The sequence below is a fragment of the Trachurus trachurus genome, assembly GCF_905171665.1.
Source record: "Trachurus trachurus genome assembly, chromosome: 23".
In the NCBI taxonomy this organism is placed as follows: Eukaryota; Metazoa; Chordata; class Actinopteri; order Carangiformes; family Carangidae; genus Trachurus; species Trachurus trachurus.
Window position 1 is genome coordinate 23761447 of NC_139912.1, and position 20569 is coordinate 23782015.

At 42.5% G+C, this 20569-nt stretch overlaps 1 protein-coding gene across 1 annotated transcript in view; it reads right to left on the minus strand.

Annotated features, from left to right (window-relative positions):
• Nucleotides 1–20569, minus strand: part of LOC311006879 (pleckstrin homology domain-containing family A member 5-like) — a 257951-nt gene that overhangs the window by 79200 nt on the left and 158182 nt on the right. Inside the window, 1 exon segment of the mRNA XM_083999886.1 lies at nt 7169–7252. Within this exon segment, the coding sequence (XP_083856012.1) occupies nt 7169–7252 (84 nt within the window).

A 20569-nucleotide genomic window follows, 5' to 3' on the forward strand; every position in this document is an offset into this window, starting at 1 on the left:
TTGCTGTTGTTGTGTCCTGTGGTTGCCACGGTCACGTTTGGCTGGACGAGGGGCTCTCTGCACCTGCTGCAGTCTGGTATTTTATTCATTTAATTAATTTATTTAAAAAGGACAATGTACATTAATAACATCAGTTCTTTTCTCTTTTTAAGGAAGAGAAAAGAGGAAGCCCAACTTAAATGTACCGGGATTAGCAAGTATCACCTTCATGTGCGCCAGGAAGTTTTCTGGCCTGAGAAATCGGGAGCAACTTCTCAGTGAAATGAACGGAATATGGATGAACATGGTGTCTGGCTTCATTAGACATTCCCTGCATGCAAGACTGCAGTTTGTATACCTACTGTGCTGCATACACAACATGTGGTGGAGACTTTACTGGCATGAGAATCATCATCACTCGGTTCAGATGTTTGTCTGCAGATCGTCCAACTTTAACACTTTTACTTTTGATGGATTTAAACTATTGTCTCCAGTGAAAGTTTGCTGTATTGGCTACGAGCAGCTCCTATGTGCCGTACAACTCAGACTGGATTGCTGGGAAAGTGAAGAAAATAAACAGGTTCTAACTTATAAGTGGACTAATGGAGGGTTAGTCCTGATTCCTTAGAAAGTTATAACATGTCTATCATGTCAGTGAGTTCAGATTTAAGCTGGGCAATGGCACAGTGGTACAGTGGTTCTCCCTGTGCTCTCCCAGGCATTCTACACTATAAACAATTAAAATTAAAATCTGGCAGCAGGGATGCCAGAAAATGTCTGGTAAAAAAAAGACTAATGATGTAGAATGCAAACAAAATGTAATTAAAAAAATAAATAAAAATAGTTTGTCAAAAACAGGAAGAAAAAAAACAAACTTAAAACAAAACTTTTCAAATTAAATTTCACACCTTTTACAAGGATTAAAACAAATGAGCTAAAAACTATAAGAATGAGCTGGTAAGTTTTATTTAAGCAAGAAAACTTGTAAAAATGTACATGATTCCATTACTGTTTTATGATTATGATTTACTTCTCTCTATTTTTTTTTTTTTTTTTTTTACAGTGTAGGTCCATTGGCAACTCTGCATTACCTATCAAATCTCTATATATCAGCCCTCTGACAGACAGGCGACCTGTCCAATAAGTCCCGCCCTCTCCCTATGTCAACTAGGATTGGCTACAGCCCCCCCACCCTGTGGTGCTACAAGGCTAGGCGGTATTATATAGCGGATGGGTGGATAGATGGATGATGAAGCCAAACTAAAACATTATGCTTTCTATTTTGAACACAGCCACAAACACAAGGCATCTGTGTGTCTGCAGGTCTAATAACATTCATCATGCATGCGAGTCACTCCAACCGAATTTGAACACGACGGCGTTTGGCTCTCGCTCATCATCTTCCTGCCAGTTGGTGCCGAACAAGGTGAAACTCTCATTAGCAACATTGCTGCAGTTAAAACACCTTTCCTTCCCCGTTACTTTCTCACCTCCACTCGGCTCAACAAGTTTAAAAATACAAGCCGTGCACACCTCATTTACATAACTCACGGGCACGCACACACACACACAAACACACGCACGTATAAAGTGCACTTAACAGGAGTGTGACAGAGGAGATAATTGGGAGGAGAGATGAATAGTGTGTGTGTGAAAGCGATGGAGAGTGGGTGTGTGAGAAAGAGAGAGAGGTGGTGCCACAGAGAGAGCCGCTCCACTGAACTTGTTAGCAGTAAAATGGTGAGTGTAAATGTGTGTGTGTGTGTGTGTAAATGTGTGTGTGTGTGTGTGATGGGAGGCTTGGTATCTCTGCTGCATATTCAGAGACAGGAGAGGATTGAAATACCATCCTGACGCCTCTTCTGGAGGTGGAGCGTGTAATTGCGGCGGTTTGTTTGTCTTCCAGAGAAGCAGCGGCCCCTAAATTTCCTCTCAGCTGTGTCTGCCTGACTTTTTTGTTGTTTTCCACTTTGTCTCCCGGGGAGCAGAAAGCAGTTTCTTTGCGAGAATTGACTGTGTCGTCCGCAGAATGGATCCAATCGCGGGGTTGATGGGTTGGGAGCAACCGGCAGTCAGTCACTCCGACAGCAGGGAGAGCGAGGGAAGAGGGGAGGACGGGGTGGTGGGGGGGGGAAACAGTCAAAGAGATTTCCTGTTTTGGTTTGTGAGTCTGAGGCAAAGCTGCCATAAACAAACCACAGAGAGGGAGAGAAGCAGGGGAACAAGACAGAGGAGGAAAAGAGAGGAGGACGGTTTAAGAGGCAGACACAGCAGACGGCTGAGGAAGAGGAGGGCAGATGAAGATGGACGTGTCAGACAGAGAGAAGCAGAGGAAACAGTCTAATCTGTGGTGGCTGATCCTTTGTGAGTCACACACACACACACACATACAAACACACACACTGCAGCACTGTAGAACCTGTTCATGCAGAGCCAGGCCGTCCAGAACAGAGGCAGAGCAGCAACACTTTTTCAACACTTTTTTTTCCCCCCAGACACAATTGAAATGTATTTATTCTCTGAAATCTTGAGAATGAGGCAACGTCTGTACAAGCTGCTGCGGCGCAGCGAGACACATGAGCAGTCAGACGGTCGACAGGTTGTAAACAAACCCAACGCCGGAGGAAACGCCGCTTCATTTATCATTTAAAAACAAGAACGTCTTTCATTTTCAAAGATGTCTGGACAGAACTCAGGCATAAAATCATCAATTTGTTTTTTGTTGTGCGTCGTTCTCCAACACCAGATTCACAGTGTTTGTTTGATGCCTGCCTGCTGGGCCGTAAACGGCTAATTTGGCCAGAAAAGCCACAGCAGCACAGTTCCACCTGGTCCAGACGTCCACTAAGACGGTCCAAGCTGAGACATAACAGATGGTGATCATTTCACACTTCCTAATAAAGTTTTTCTCTTTCTCTCTGAGGTCTGGTCAGCTTGTGTTTCTTGACCTTGTCTCCAGATCTCTAAAGTGGACATATTATGGAAATATCCCTTTTTGAAGGCTCTTTAACATACAGTATATTTGGGTGTTTGTCTTGCTTTCCGGCCCCCAGAACGTGAGAATTGACAAAAAAAAATCTATAATGTTCAGGCTCCCTAAGTTGAAGTCCCTCAGTTGTCTTCCAGTGATGTTACTAGGATTCAAATTTGCATAATACCACCCCTACCTGGAACTCTATTATTGCAAAATGTACAGATGTGAATGACTCCTGCACTTTTTGTAATAGCAATGTAGAAACTTCTTCGCATTTGTTTTTTCATTGTGACGTGTCGAGGAAGTTTTGGTGTGATCTTGGATCTCATTTTTTTGGTGCTGCTAATTCTGTCTGCTCCGGTGCTCCCTTACCTTTAAAGATATCATTTGTTACTACGTTCATCCAGAAGATCGCGCTCTTGAACACCTGATGAATTTTATCGCCATTTACGCAAAATTCTTTATTCACAAACAAAAATTCGCTAATTCTGTACCTAAATTCACTCCTTTTTTACTTGAACTAAATTCTCTGTTTAAATCTCTCTATTTGATCAATAACAAAAAAAACAATAGATTACTGGACAATTATGAAAAATATTTCCCCGAAACCTCTGACTAACCCTTTATTAATGATTCATTTCTTTTTTTAATTATTATTATTATTATCATTTTATTTTATGTATCTTATCGTATTTTTCATCCTTGTAACCATCTCTGACTTATTTTTATTTATTTATTCATTTTACTACTAGTATTATTATTTTATTATTTTCAAGCTATATTTTATAAATTACTGTATTATTGTACTGTCCCTTTGTACCTGTTGATGTGCTGTTACACAGGAACGTATACCTTGTTGGTTTTGAAAATGTGTTCAATAAAAAACAAAACAAACAAAAAAAAAAACCACCCCTACCTGGGACCGGTAGATGAGGCGGTGCAAGCTGTGGTTCATTTGCATTTAAAGGGACAGACACTGAAATCAGCCGTTCTGAACAGGGCTGTTTTGAGAGGATGAAAAGAGCTGTGATGTTTGATCCTTGGGGGATTTTGACCAAAGCATGTCACAGACATGTCTTTAAGACACTTGGGAGCTATTTTAATTTGTGGGAAATGGGGCAGAATATGTCTCCTTTAATAAAAACAAGACCTCTGTTTTAATTAAGTGTATAAATCTTAATGGAAAAGTGGCTTGTGAAAGTCAGGAAGGAGCTGACCAATAATATTTTGGGGCTGATCAGTTGGAGGACTTGTTGCGGTGTAGTTTATTATCATTAATTACAGTAGTGTGTCTCAGTCAGGTCACCCAGCAGGTGTTTCAGCCTAACCCTCCAGAGTACAGTAAAGAAAGTGGGGCACACATTTCTCTGCACTTTATGAAACTACTCACAAAGTTCTCCTCACCGACGCGCAGCAGCTAATGTCTCTGGCAAAAAGTGCACTACAGTAATGCAACAAAACACTTCATTTCATAACAACTCTGCTCCCGCTGCCAGAGCACACTGACAACGGTCTTCTCCCAAAGAGAAAACGTTGTCCTATAAAACACTAACAACGCGGCAGCATTACAGAACGGATCGCTACTGTCAGTGGAGCTGCTGTTTGTTTATTTGGCATAAACCCAGATTCTCCTACAACACAAAAGGAGGACGTTTCTTTATTGCACGGCTTGTGCTGCCATGTTGCAGATAGTTATCTGGAATGCTGCAATATTTTTCGCAAGGATTCGGTTCTGAGATTTTGCACAAAATGAAACTAAAGTCATTCTTGCAATGAGATGTGAAACTGTAGGAATACATACTGTATTTATAACAGTCTTATCCAACCCCTGTGTTCTGTATTTGGCTACAAGTTCTCAGCTCCATCACACCTTCTGTTCTCTCTCCATCCCTACTGCAGTTCACCTGGGACCAAAACCTGTCCAGACATGCAGCACCGCTCTGCATTGCATTTTGTGATCTACAGTTTAATTCACACTGACTCCTGCAGCACTGTATCCAGCAGCTGGAAACAACTGTGTGAAGCTTTTCTCTGTGTGTGACCCTCGCTTTGCTCATCCAAGGCTTCGGCTCCATGAGTCCACTCCCCTGCTGATGTGTACACGCCGTCCACAACAATGAATGCGCGCGTATTTGCTCGAGCAGCTCTTTTCCTCCACGAGGGAGTTGTCACTGTCCTCTTGATTCTACAGCAGGCGCCGTTACATCTACAGTATCTTCGTTAAAACTTGCAGTTTGCAAAGATTTTGTGCCTGATTTCAGGCGTTTCTAGTCTCTGTCGAGATGTTTATCATCTCTCGGTGCGGGGTGTAGGGAGGATGTTGAAACGAGGGAAGGTAGAGAGGTGCAGTTATGTAACTGTGAAGGTGTGCAGTCAGACAGCTCAGCATGAGAGAAGAGAGGTGATGAAAAGAGAAAAACAGACACGGAGCTGTTGGATGTGCAAAATGAGACAAAATATCCAAACTTTATAGCAGCTACACATCAACCTCAAATCCTCTGCTGCCGGTTCAACCACTGGCTCTGGGAGACTCTGTTTGGGCTCAGACACAGGACTCAGAACAGATTCTACCCTGATGACTGTGTGTGGTTAGGATGTGTAGCACTGTGGACGACAGAGGGTGGACTGTGGCTCGGCACACTGACGCTGTGTGAAAGGCATCGCAGCTGTGGAGCACACAACACTGTCTGTTGCCTCATCACATGTGGAGAGAACAGTCATGAGCCTGAACGTGACTTACAGCACAGATACACACACACTGAAGCAGAAAAAACTACTTTATCACTCACTCAGTCACATTAGAACTACCTTGTGTCTGATTGTATGATGGACTGTTATTAAATCCATTATCCAGTCTCTAATGACAGTCAGGGTCTATAATGGCAGAATGAAGCGACAAGGCCACAATAACAAGTACTTTAACTGCTCACTTGTTCAGTATAATGTACCATCAGTGCCACAACAGTCACGCCACGCTCTCTCCTTCATTTCTAAAACACAAATCCTCTCATTCATTCACTCGTGTTTTTATTTTTTTTATTTTACATCTATTCGTCCTCTAGTTTTTTGTCCTTTTGTTTCATCATTTTCAGTGTCAACAAAGACGCTTGTCAGAGCTGAAAGTGACGTTCAGACGGATGAGCTGAATGAAGCTGCCGTGTGTGTGTGTGTGTGTTTGTGTTATCTGCCAGACAGTGCAGGCTGCAAGGCATCAATATGGGATCATCAGGTACCAATTGAAACACAATGCTAATTAAAGGGATAGTTCAACATTTTGGCAAATTGGCCCATTGCCATAATCCCTATAGTTCATTACCTTTAATTGTCGGTGCAAGCTATTTTTAGAACGGTGGAGCAGAGCCGTGAGCTGCTCAGAGCTACGCTACAGAGGCTGATGGGATTTCTTGGTTTCCCTCATCAATCTCATCAAATACACAATCCAACAACTCCAAAACGCTCTGGTGGACACGTTGTGACCTGCACATTCACCACGCTATGAGATAATAACACAACGTTAGACAGAGTTGTTTTAGAGGTAAATTCATGCAAAACAGCTGATGTGTGTTCCCGCCGAGGGCAGTTTTTTCGGGCAAGCAGTCTCGGCATTTCATTGTATTTGATGAGTTTGATGAGGGAAACCAAGAAATCCCACGAGCCTCCGTAGCGTAGCTCTGAGCAGCTCACGGCTCTGCTCCGCCGTTCTAAAAATAGCTTGCAACGAAAATTAAAGGTAACAAACCTACTGCTATAACTATAGGGATTATGGCAATGGGCCAATTTGCCAAAATGTTGAACTATCCCTTTAAGTAATTGGGACTTAGCATGGCATACTGAACTGAACATTATAATCACATATTATATAATATTAGATGATAAGATTATTATCATTAAAAAATGATGAATGAAATGGCTGACCTAGACAGCGTGTACCTGAGGTTTATTAAAGGGGAAATTTGAATCCTAATAAAGAACCACTTAATGCTGGACTCAAGACCTGGTTCAGTTTTTTTCTGGGTACATAATAAAATCACAGGCCTCATCTGTCCCTGCAGATGATCCCTCATGCAGCTACATTCACACGCTGCCAGTGCCACAGCTGCACGGGGCAGCTGCAACAGGCGGCGAAGAGTTTGCTTTGACCTTTCAAATCAGTGCAGGAATCAGAAGCACACAACGCTGCGCAGCCGGGTGTGTCACACATGCAGAGAGACTTACTGTTCATTCACCACAAAGATGCAGTTGTCTTGGGAGGGGACGCCTGACACCGGGTGCTTACAGGTCACCTTCCGCTCATTGTGACTGCAGGGAGAAGACAGAGAGGGAGACGGGAGAGGGAGAGACAGAGCATTAAATCGGTGGAGACACACTTTAAATCCAAATAAAATCAGCTGGAAAAACACAACATCTGCATCTTAAGCCTTTAAAAAACTAAATCAGATGTGTGTAAACGATCAGCACTGCAGCTCAGAGTCACACTCACTAGAAACACACTCACTTCACACACCTGACACACCTGGAGCAGTGGGTGGTGCTAAACTTCAGCATGATGTCCAATAGGATTTAGAGGAAAGAACGGAAGTTGTTGCAGGTGACAGGCATCTGCTGTCACCTTCCAAAATAAAAGAACCCAGAGAAAATCCTCCAAAGAACTGTATCCAGACCAGCCATCAGCAGACTGGAGAGAGAGAGAGAGACTACAGCAGCACAACACTCTCTCTCTCTCTCTCTCTCTCTCTCTCTCTCTCTCTCTCTCTCTCTCTCTCTCTCTCTCTCTCTCTCTCTCTCTCTCTCTCTCTCTCTCTCTCTCTCTCTCTCTCTCTCTCTCTCTCTCTCTCGCTCTGCCTCTGTGCCGCTTCCTGCAGCCATTCCTCCTCTTTTCTCTTTGTCTCTTGTTTTTCTTCCTTCATCACCTCCTTTCAGCTCTTTCTTCACCTCTTCTCACACTTCTAGGCATGCTGTTATATATTAATAAAAGCTCTGAGGGAAAATACAAAGATGAATTTTCAAAACTTCTTAATTGTGAGGAAAAAAGTAGCTGAACTGAAAAAATAGGAAAAATCTCTAAATATTGTACTGTTAAAACAAAACTACTACATTTAGCTATCACTGATGAATATCATATCTCCTCATTCTGTCTTTACATGGTAAATTAATAAAATAATACTGGAATTAGTCAAATTCAACTACACTTGATTTATAATAGTATATAGATAGTATAAATATTTCAAGGTCTCAGCAAAGAGCTGCAGCAAGAGCTCTGATTGGCCAGCTCTTAAAATGTTATTAATATTCTAATAAATATAGCATATCAATATCAGTTAATTAACACAGAAAAACACAGAAGCATAGAAAGAGTCCTTCAATTATTTTGCTGACACAAGTTAAGACTCGTCTATTGTTTTTCTGGACTTTCTTCATTTTAATGTTATTTTTTCCCCTTTAATTCACACTTTCAGAATTTTTCTCATGTTCTTCCCCACCCTTCCATCCCTCCCTCCCCTCATCTCCTCTCACTACTTGTTTCCCCCTCTCGCCTCCTCTGTCTTTCCCTCCACAGTGTCTCCTTCTTCCCTTCCTCTCTCCTCTGCTGTTTCTCTCTCAGTCACATGCTGCCTCGCAAGAAAACTGCTGACTGCTTTACCTCCTTCACTCTTACAAAACAGGTTCTGTTATCCACCCTCAAAACACCATGAGACAATGATAATGAAGTTTGGAAGAAACTTTGGAATGCACACACACACACACACGCACGCACACACGCACACACACGAACACGAACACACAAACTGTCTGTCTTCTTGGGTTTAGATGAAAAAATAAGCCTGGAGTGTTTTTTTTACACTTAATTACAAATGTGGCCTTTTAGTCTGATTCAAGTCTTTGATTTATGAATTATAAACACAATTACGTGATTGCATTCAAAAAGAAAATGGCTGCCACAAGCAAATTAATTAATTTCACTGTGTGCATAGCTCCACACATTTAACACATATTTCTGCAGCAGCTTTTTCAAATTAACCAACTGGGAGCAGTAAGAAGCAGAACGCTGTATCTTCTGATCCAGTCCAGACTGTGGGCTGCTTTTAATTAATCATACAAAATCAAAAGTAAACTTTATCATAAAATTATTCATGTGTAGCATGTACCACAAAGCGCTCTGCTTTAAAGCAAACATTAGGATATATTTACAATAAAATAGGGTTGAAGCAGTGAAAAAATTGGATGAAAGAGTGTTAGAAGGTTTTCTTAGAGGGCCCAAAAATAAAGATTAAAAAAATATATATCTTTTTTGATTATAAAGTAGGTCTAGGTTCTATATCAATACTGTGAAAGAATCAAAGCCTCAATCCACAAAAAAATGCACACAGCCTGTATTCAGAAACTAAACCTTAAAACCAGCTGTTAGGACTTCTGTAACTTTGTGATGTCACAACAAAGCAGTCACCAAGCCCCACCCACTTGGACCCAAACAGCCTTTTACATTCGGTTTCTCTGAGTGTTAACCTGAAATGTTTCTTTTTTCTTTTTTATAAAACTCCGGAAAGAGTCAGCCAATCAGAAGTGGCCCAGATCCACTCCTCTGATTGGCTGTTGTTAGAGCTCCAGATAAGAGAGAAGCCTGAGAGAGGAGACGTAAAACTACACCGAGATGGTTTCTTCTCATGCATCAACAATTCAAATAAAGCAGTGAGAAAGGTTTTGATGTTGCTACAAGCCAACAAAAAAATAAAGATAAGAGTTGTGAGGAAGCGAGCGTCACAGCGGGGCGCTGAAAGAGAGCACACACACAGCATGAATGAAGTGAGAAAGCCTCCACACACACTGTGGATTCCCCGCTGCTTCAGTTCCAGCAGTGTCAGCATGTTGTTGTTCCCAGGCTGATCTTCTCCATGTCAGCCCCTCCAGTGTCAAACTCTGGGCTTGATTTGGAAACCTCCATTGTGCGTGTCAAGCCAATCAAGCTTCTTGTTGAACCAGCTGCATAATTTCCACTTTCAGTTTTTTTTTTTTTTTTTTTTTTTACGCCCCACTCGCTTCACAACAATATTCAATCACAAAACTGTCAAATAGTTAGAATAAAGCTGCAGCAGAAAAGTTGGATCATCTCCAGTTTCTATGCTCCTCTGATTGCACATGCACAGCATCTGCACTCAGTTGGCAGTTTAGGAGCACTTTGCCCAAACTGATGCAGTGTCATGCCACAACAACAATACATTAAAGGGACAACGAGGAGTTTTGGAAAAGCGAAGTGTTTTCACACTACATTTATGAGCCTCCGCACCGTGAAATTCTTTGACCGGCGCAAGACAGACTCATGTTTTCATTCATCAAGAATCAAAGTCAGAGGTTCAAAGACGATCACATACCGTCGTAGTTCCGACCATAAACGGCGATTCGGCGGCGTTATTCTCATGACTCGCCACGAAACCGAAAGTAAGGAAACGCTGGTCGGCTCGACCAGCATTTCCACCACCACTAATAATAACAAAATAACGATAGAGACAAAATGATATATTTATCGAAAATGGGCCCATTAACAAGTGTGGGTAGCGGAGATTCATCCACATTAATATGAGACTTTTTTAAATAACCAAATAGAAACTCCTCGTTGTCCCTTTAAATCCTATAACAATCATTATTCAGTTTGTGTTGAAACTGTTTGAGATGTGTCGTTTCAACTTGAGGCCGGGCTGTTGAAATGTGCTGGATTATACAGGTAGGGGTTTCTATTATTTTGTCCACTCTGTTCATATCATAGGAGAATATACTAAATCACAGAAATACCTCTGTATAATGCAATATTAATATCACCGAGGTGGGAAGACCTCGCTCTGACACCTGAGTGAGAATCCTTAAATAAACTCGGCGGGCTCTCTCGGGGGGTCAGCATGTGTTGGCAGCAGATGGAGGCTGAGTGTGTACACTGTTTTCACACCCACATCTGGGGATGCCAGATGTGCAGAAGCTGTAGGGGGAGTGAGGGATGGAGGGAGGGGTAAAGGGGCTTCTCTTGGCTCAAACGCAGCCAGCTGTGCAGCACCATGCCTGGGACTGCTCCGTCCTACACACTACAACACTACAGCCGGAGGGTGGATAGACACAAACGAGAGAAAACTCAATCTACCAGCGCACTCCCCATTATTCTCCCTCTGTGTCAAGCGCACACACGCACTTTTGACTCCAAATAATAAAGAACATCAGTCACATCCTTGTGATACTGCAGCTCGTGTGTGTTTTTTTTCTTATTCAAAAAGTGAAACATGAGTGAAGTTGAAGGAAACAGAGGCTTCCAATAACAAGACAGCACGGCAGCGAATCATACAAAAAAATGACAAGCCGGTGAATAAACCATCACGGCAGCTTTCATCTCTGACTTAAAGCGGCATTTGGAAAAACCGGCGGCATCATTACGCGCAGTTTCAGGTACACAGAGAGACAAATCACAGCTGGGCGTCGAGGAAGTGGACCGAGCCGATTGCCCGAGACAATTCAAACTTCAGTCACATCGCTGCTGCTGCTGTTGCTGCTGCCTCCTCCTCCTCCTCCTCCTCCTCCTCTCCCACACAGCTCCACCACACAGACAAGATTGGCTGAGTCACCTTGAGCCATCAAAGGCGCAGGTTCATTGATTCTGTTCATTCATCCCATAAACCCCGGGCAGATACTAAAACATGGGTGGCGGGGGAAAGTGAAATGCTTGATGTAGTCGTTTAACATCTGATAAAACTGTGATTTTTAAAATATCGCTTTAAATATGGATGGTGATGATCACCTCCAGTGCACAGCTGATCCCTGACTGTGGGAGTTTATAAGACAAGTGATGTGATGGATACTGTGAACGGCTCATATCCCCTGCCTGACCTCTCCTCATTCACCAGGCGGAAAAAACTACAAAAACAAAACACAAACCGAGAGCAGCTATCTGTGGCTTATTCTTATCATCCTAACCTTTTAATGAAGGGATTAAAGGGGCAGTTTGACTTTTATTTGCTTTCTTTCTGAGGCTGAGCTGAGACGAAGGAGATCACATTCTTGTCTGGGAGAAGCTGAGGAAACTGGTGTAGCATTATTAGTATTGAAGGAGGCTATATGATTCTCTATAATATACTCAACATCATGTTACAGCATTGTATTTCAATAGGGACTCTCTTTCTAACTAATGAAAGTCGCTATTCTTTCTGTCCTGGTTGATTTTTTAAACACTTCCGGGGAATCTTAGAATTAAACCAGAGGAGCATGTCTTCTTGTTTACAGTGGAGCCAAACAATGGTGGACTGAAAGCTATAGTACTATAATTATAGAGGATACTGTCCACGAGTTAAAAAAAACAAGACCATACATGTAGGTAGTTTGTTCAGCAGCTAATTGGACCAATGATAATTAAGATGACACCTAGTGGAAATAGTAGTTATGACAGGAGCAGAGGGAGAAGTGCTGCGAAGCGTGAAAGTCCATGTAGGAGGATGTTGAGGTGGTTCACCAAAGACATTGATGCAGGAAAGAGAGGTTCCATTCTCACGAGTCATATTTTTGCACATTAATCCAACATGAATGTGTCACCAAAAATATGATCAAACCAGACACCTCTGAAATCCACTTTTCTTTGTTAATTCATAAACTCTGGCCCCGTTCATCACCATGTGCCATTGTTGTCAGCAGTCTAACACTCCCAAGTCCCTGCACCAGCCAGCAACTCCGACCAAATTCAGGAGGGTAATAAAAGAGAGAGAAGAAACTGAAGAGGCACAGTGAAGCAGAAAGGGAGAAAGAGGAGGTAGGAGGTGAGACGTAAACTGAAGACGAGGAGGGCCAAGACAGAAAAACCAGCCGATAAATAGAATAAACAAAGGGAGCAGAGCCAGTTCAGAGCCACATCCTGCTGAGGAGACCAGCACGTCCATGATGGATGTGAGGAGGGAGTGAAGGAGTGGGCGAAGGAGGGTAACAATGACCGAAGTGGTCTATTCACAAGAAAGTAAGGAGAAAGTGAACGTGTTGAAAGTAAAAAAAAAAAAGTAAAATGTCCCTCCATTTTTAATTTCACAGGTATTAAATGAAGCTTCAAATGCATTTTAGCCCTCAGGCTCAGAATTACTCAGATCTGATGTGTTTGTACTTGAGAGAGCCGCAGCAGTTCTGGTCTCATTATATTAACTTTTTAATAGGTATTGTGACCAGAGGATGGGATGGACTGGATATTTCACTGTGTGGAAATAAACTTGCCAGAAGTTGCTGAAGTTTCACAGTGACCTCAAGCACATCTTTGACCTTTCTATATCTATATCTATATATATCTCTCTCTATATAGATATGGTGCTGTAATGTCCCACAAAATGCTGGACTACATTATGCTTAAGTACTGTTTCTTTTTTCTAAATTTCTACAATATCTGCACACTGGCTTAACTGGCTAAAACGACTGTAATATGGTTAAGACTCAGTAACAGCTGTGGTGAAGGCAAAAGTCTGTTAAAAAGGTGAATTCCTCAAATACTGAGCTGCAATTTAACATTGAACACGTTTCTCTCTCTTGAATGCTGTCACTGACCTCACACTGCCAGAATGTCACACGCCCTATATTGGCAAGGAAACGCAAGTGAATATAATTCCTACGCCATTTTCTCCATCACACATTGAGCAAAGCAAATCAGTTGTGTTAAAGGCAGATTTTTTTGGAGGACTTTTCAATCCACAGTAAAAAGGTCTTTCCAATCCTACTTGTACTCTGTAGTTAGAGACTTTAAGAGCAGCCATGTAAGATGCAGAGACTTGGACAATATAATATGCTAAAATACCCTGGAAATCCATATTAACATGAGTAACAGTGGAAATGTCAAAGCCATTAGATGGTGTCAACAGATGAGGATGTCGCCCTTTCAGCCCCGTACGCACTGAGAGTTGTCCCTCACTTATAAGTGGATTTAGATTAAAAATGTCTGACAAATGAGTGGATGAGTAAATGTAAAATGAGAAAAAAATGTAATAAGAAGCGGAAGCTTCTCGAAGCTCCTCTTCCCGGTTCGTCAAATTTGGATGAACTGGGAAGAGGAGCTTCCGCTACAAACAAGCTTGAAAAATAGACTTGTTTCATTTTTTTCGGAACAATTTCGCATTTTGGGGCTTCAATACAAGACGGACATTACATACGAGCAGCATGGAGGTATTTGGATGTTTTTTGGTGTGTCTTTTTGTTACGAAGACAGTTGGTATCCATTTGCAACCGTTATATGGACATGCACTGCTACGCCGAGACCCCCTGTAACTCCTAGCAGCCACGGAGGACTCTGAAACTTCTCCCAGCTCTTAGTCGACATGAGGGTGAGTAGATAATGAGTGCAATTTCAATTTTGGGTGAACTATCCCTTTAAAGTAAAAGATGAGCAGGTCTGTCTATTGTGTCGATGGGATTTTCAAAGTTTAAAAGCTTCTCCTGCTGTACGTCACAGCATGCAACACACATTTCAAAAGCTCAACATCTAAATGGTGGAGCAAAAATCTCTCTGCACACACCGTTACTAATGACGCAGTGCAGGTTTGACGCGCACACGCACACATGCACATGCAAAACATAGCATCTTTAAACAATAGCTCAGCTAATTCTGTCCATGTGAAATGTCAGGTAATGTTTAATGTCATTAGTCCTCAGTGTGGACAAACGTGCTTTGCTTAAATGCCATGTGAAAAAGCCGCCCTGTGGTCAGATGACTCTGTGTGTGTGTGTGTGTGTGTGTGTGTGTGTGTGTGTGTGTGTGTGTGTGTGTGTGTGTGTGTGTGTGTGTGTGTGTGTGTGTGGCGGCCATGCAGCCTGCCTGGCCACAGCCCTCCTCCTCTCCTCTCCTCTCCTCCCTGCAGAGTGGCTGCCATTCACCGTCTCCCCCTCCGGCCAGGCCACTAACCTTTCAGAAAGGCCACCGGCGCTGGCAGCCCTCCTCCACCCTTTCCCTTTCATGCTCCCTCCATTTCTTTTCTTCCAGCCCCCCTCCCCTCCCTTCCCCTCCCCTCTCCTCCCCTCCTCACCCTCATATCTTTCTTCTCACTGCCCCCTCCCCGACCCTTTCCCTCTCATTTTCTCCCGTACCTTCTCATTTAGCTCTCAATCTGTTTGCTCACCGTTCAGCCGCCGCTCTCTGTGCCCTCTGACCTTTCAGCCCTGCATCTCCTCCTCTCTCTGCAGTGGAGGAGAGATCAACACCATCAAATAACCAAATGCTAAATGCTAGAGCTGCTGCAACCTACAGGCCCTCTGAGACTCTTTATTCTAACCCTTTTCTTATCAAAAGGTTTTTGTTTCACTGGCCACACACAGATATGTGACCAGTCAGAAGCCTCCCATGTTTTGTGCTGTGTGGATGTGATGGTTTTGGAGCCAATGTTTGCGACTTAAAACCAGCTTTTTCTCCACTCTGTTTTTGTTGAATATAAGATAAGATTCAAACAAAACAATCTCGAGCAAGGAAGTCAGCGATTTGGAGATAGATTAGATTCGACAGCTGGCCGTTGCCACATTTTCTCGGGGTCAGATGCAATCACATATATTTCAATCTTTATTTGTTGATGTCGTGAAGTTAATTAAGGCTTAGGATGTGAATGTCAATTTAACCTTTTTCCATTGCCTTTAAAAGTCTCATGTTAGTGAGTGTTAGCAGATTTTTTGACCAGTGGCTTATCAGCATTTTCTTTTCCATTAGCTGGGTAATTATTCAGTCTGGGGCAGAAAAGATGGCATAAATTACTTTAATTATTCAGTCATCAAAATTGTTGTTATTTCCCACCACTTAATAAACAAAGACACGTGCCTGTTCATCCTCAGCACCGCATATACAAACTAAATGTTCCTTCACTGAGTAACAGAAGCCATTTCAGTTAAAAATCTTTACTTGACAGCACCGCATTGATAATCAAGGGTGGAAATGTGGCAGCCATTTTGGATGGAGCGGGCAACCACGGCTAAATCTGTGTGTTTGATCTTTCCCAACCTCAACACTTTCACACCTCTCTTGTTCAGACAAACAGACAAAACAAGAAACCTGACGTGTGATTTGCATTTGTGATGTCCAACAAATGTGAGCGTTTAGACCAGCTGTGCCTCAGCATGAGAAACCACACCAACTTCTTCCTTAGACTCTCTCTTTCTCTTTCTCTTTCTCTCCTCAACTAGAAATAAACCGCGCTTGAAAACGTGTTTACCCCCAATTTAATGTGGTATGACAACCTCACCTGATGAGCCCGCTGAGCTCCAATCAGGTGTGTTCTTTCACCGAAGTGATTGTGTTAATGGTTGGAAAACATCTGACAGTGACTCAGGTTTTGCACCATTTCATCTTAAGTAGCGTAATCACGATGTCTTCCTCGTCAAGTGTGATGAGCAATTCAGATGTTTACCGATGCTCTGTCATCATAGAAACTGTCAGAAATGAAGTGATCAACTCCCAAGGTCTTAGCTCCTCAAACACAAACATTTACCAAAAACACTGTAATCCCATTAACACTGTAGACAAGAGTTGGATGAACATGTTACCTTGTAAAGTTACAGGAGATATGGTCACAGTTTCAGCATTGAATAATGGCCAGAGGGTCACAGGACATTATGATGTCATAATGAGGTCGACCTTTGACCATTTGGATATAAAATATCATCACTTCATTTCATTCTTGTAGATATTTGGGTTAAATCGTGTCATATTAAAATTAAATGAATATGATTTTGTGAGTTGAAGCCATAAACATGTTTTGTGAGGTCACACTGACCTTGACCATTCACCAATGTGTTCCAATCAGTTTAAGGGCCAGTTTGAGCCAAACATGAACTCACAAAGCATTCCTCAAATACTGCAGAACATGAACAGAACAAATTCCCTTAAGTTGGTTTTGAAATTATTACATTCAAGAGGGTAAACTCATGTTTTGTGAAGCTGGTGTGACCTTTGACCTTTAATCACTGCCACAAAAAACATAAATCAGTTCCTCCCTGAGTCATTTAATACCAAATTTGTACCAAATTTGAAGATGTTCACTCAAGTTGTTACGAAAATTTTGTGTTAAAGGGACAACGAGGAGTTTTATTTGGTTATAAAAAAGTCTCATATTAATGTGGATGAATCTACGCTACCCACACTTGTTAATGGGCTCGTTTTCGATAAATATATTGTTTTGTCTCTATCGTTATTTTGTTATTATTAGTGGTGGTGGAAATGCTGGGCGAGCCGACCAGCGTTTCCTTACTTTCGGTTTCGTGGCGAGTCATGAGAATAACGCCGCCGAATCGCCGTTTATGGTCGGAACTACGACGGTATCTGATCGTCTTCCAACCTCTGACTTTAATTCTTGATGAATGAAAACATGAGTCTGTCTTGCGCCAGTCAAAGAATTTCACGGTGCACGGAGGCTCATAAATGTAGTGTGAAAACGCTTCGCTTTTCCAAAACTCCTCGTTGTCCCTTTAAAAAGAACAGGATGGATGGAAAGACAACCTGAGAAAACGATGCCTCCAGCCCCGTCTGTGAGTGTGCAAGATATATGAACCACACTCCAATTCATTTGAATCTTCTCAACAAATCCTTTCAGAAATCTCCACAACATCGTAGACCAAGTCCACTACCCAAAAGCTCCATGAACGAGACTCTAAGGTTGAAGCAGATCACAGGTCTAACTGTCTGGATCTGAGTTGCCAGCATGTGAAGTAATGATGGATGGCACTGGAGACTAAATGTCTTGATGTGTAAAATGACACAGCACAGCAGAGGCTGACAGAGGGAGAGGTGAGAGTGATGGATAACCGTGTCTGACAAACGAGAGCCGAGGGTGACAAACTGAAATTCAACAAAGTCTATCTTGAATGTGGCGAGCAAGCGCTGGCGCTGAAGGATGACGGCTGAGACTGACCAACAACAAGATGCAGCTGAGAAAGAGGAGATAAAAGTGATAAAGCTGAAAGTGGTGAAGTGAAGCTGAAGCTGATGGATGTGGAGTTCAGCTTCTAATGATGATGATGACAGCAGAGCCAACACACAGCTGCTGTCAGAGAGTGGACTCAGGCCAGCAGTTGTGTTTCCTTTTCTGCTTAGTTAAGATCATTGCCGCCTGGCGGGGCTGGAGACCTTTAGCCTCATTATCATGCTCAATAGATTTTGTGATTATGGATTATTTTTAGATTGCAGTGAGGTTTTTAGGCTGTTCCTGTTTGAGAACAGCAAATGAACAGCGACCACAATAGACCCCTTCACAGATTGTAAACATCCGGGTGGGCGGGGCTTAGCTGGAGGCAAAACATCTGAAACACGTAGCTTGTAAATGCTGGTTAGCATGTTTTAATGGACTGTTTTTTCAAGAATGGACGAGAAAAAGTCTTATTTTAGTGAATATGTTAGTACACACATCCTCAGAGACCGTGAGTGTTATTTTAAAAAGTTGACTCCAGACCGTCATATGTACCGTAAGTACAGTCTCAAACAGACGCCGGGCCGGTCTATCTCTTTTTTCTGCTACAGTAGTTCTTGTAAATGTACTAAACCTCTGAAAGCCCATGGTCACCTGTTTGAGCAGTTTCTAAGCTGCTTCAGTCCTGCTACAGTTCTCAAAGACCCGACCTCGGTCAGATCCGCAGGTGTTGAAGCCTGGACCCGATGCGGCCCCGGGCTCACGTCACGAGCATTAACTCTAGACCGGACTGCGGCAAAAAAAAAAGAAAGAAAGAAAAAAGAAGCCGGTGGTCCGCCGATCCGAGCTATTAAATGTTTTCAACCTGAACCCAGTACGTCTGGTCGTGTTGTTTGGTCCGGCCCGTTGAGACCTTGGACTGACACAAGGAGAGAGCCGGGGGATATAACGTTACAGTCTGTGGGCAGAGTACACGTTTATTTACAAGAAGTTTAATCGGTGCTTGTAAATGATGCTGCGCTGGATCCGACTCTTTCCTTCTATTCTTACTCTTTTAAACAGAACCTATTATATCTTTTCTATGTTTGCTGAGCATAACATTTGTTCAAAATTTATTTAAAACCTGTCCCGTACACAGTAGACGCCTGTCTAAACAGATGCTGGGTCTATACCTCCTCTGACTGTTTCTTTACTTCCCCAAGTAGTTGAACTTCTCCCATCACTGCTCTTGGAAACTACCAACTTGGCTCGTGCTGCTCCACTCAAACAAAGCTGATCACACTCACAGCCTGCAACAAGCCAAAGGTCTTTTCTTACATCCAGACACAGCGTTAAAGCTAATCTGCTTTGTTACTCAGTCAGGAACCATTTTCTGTCTCATATTATGACTAGAGAAAGACTCTTCAGCAGCTTAGCTAAGAGACACGCTGTGCTGGACGTCTGTTTGACTGGTCCACAGAGGCAGGAGCAGCTTCTGGATTTTTAAGAGGCAAGACAGGGATCAAATATAAAACAGTAAATGGTTGAAATACACTATGAACAGATCTCAGTATCATCTGTAACATAATTGTTCTCATGATACATTTGATGATTGATTAAATGATTGTGTCCATTTGACAGCATCACAACCTTACTACTTTCATGGGGGGTGGGTCGGAATATAGACCCAACCTAATATAACTTAAAATGAGAAAATCTTGTCCTTCTGTTAGCAAGTCCTCTTCCTCAAAGTGCTCCATTTCCTGCTGCGATGTTTCTACGGTATCCTAAAAGGGACAGCCCAACCCCACTCCCAAACGCTCTGGTGGACAAGTTGTGAGCTGCACATTCACCACGCTATGAGATAATAACACAACGTTACCAGACAGAGTTGTTTTAGAGGGAAATGCAGAGACTGCTTGATGAAAAACTGCCCCCAACAGGAACATGCATCAGCGGTTTTTGTAACGTTGTGTTATTATCTCATAGCGTGGTGAATGTGCAGGTCACAACTTGTCCACCAGAGTGTTGTGGAGTTGTTGGATTGTGTATTTGATGAGTTTGATGAGGGAAACCAAGCAATCCCATTAGCCTCTGTAGCGTAGCTCTGAGCAGCTCACGGCTCTGCTCTGCCGTTCTAAAGATAGCTTGCACCGACAATTAAAGGTAACGAACCTACTCCTAAAACTATAGGGATTATGGGCCAATTTGCTTAAATGTTAAACTATCCCTGACAAAAATGACTTGCATCAAGAACCTGTAAAAGTCCAACTGCTCACTCGTGATGTAAAGTCAGAGGGAGGCGTCATAGCAACAGGAGACGCACAGGTGTAATTAATATCATTAATTACAGCAGCTCATGCTACATCACAGCTGCAGTTCACTTCAATACTAAATGGAAATAAACCAACTAGGACACTGTTTGCTCACTCGCCGACAGAGACAGTGCTTTTGTTCATGTTTGACATTATCACATGATTCAGATATCGCTAATATGTGCTGTTAGCTAGCTTAGCCTGCGTCTTTAGTCGAGTGTCACTTTTTTGTGTCCCAGGAAACACTTGTTGTGTGTTGTTGTGTTGTGAGCTTATGCCAAAAATGGTCTGCAGGAGGTGATTGGTTTTGTGAAAGGAATTGAATTCAGGGGAAAGAGCTCACCTGACTCAATCCAGAGTGGCCTAAATACACTCGACAAGCTTTTAAACCAATTTAAACACTACTTGAACTTCATCATCAGTGGATTTTTAACAGCACCGTGGTT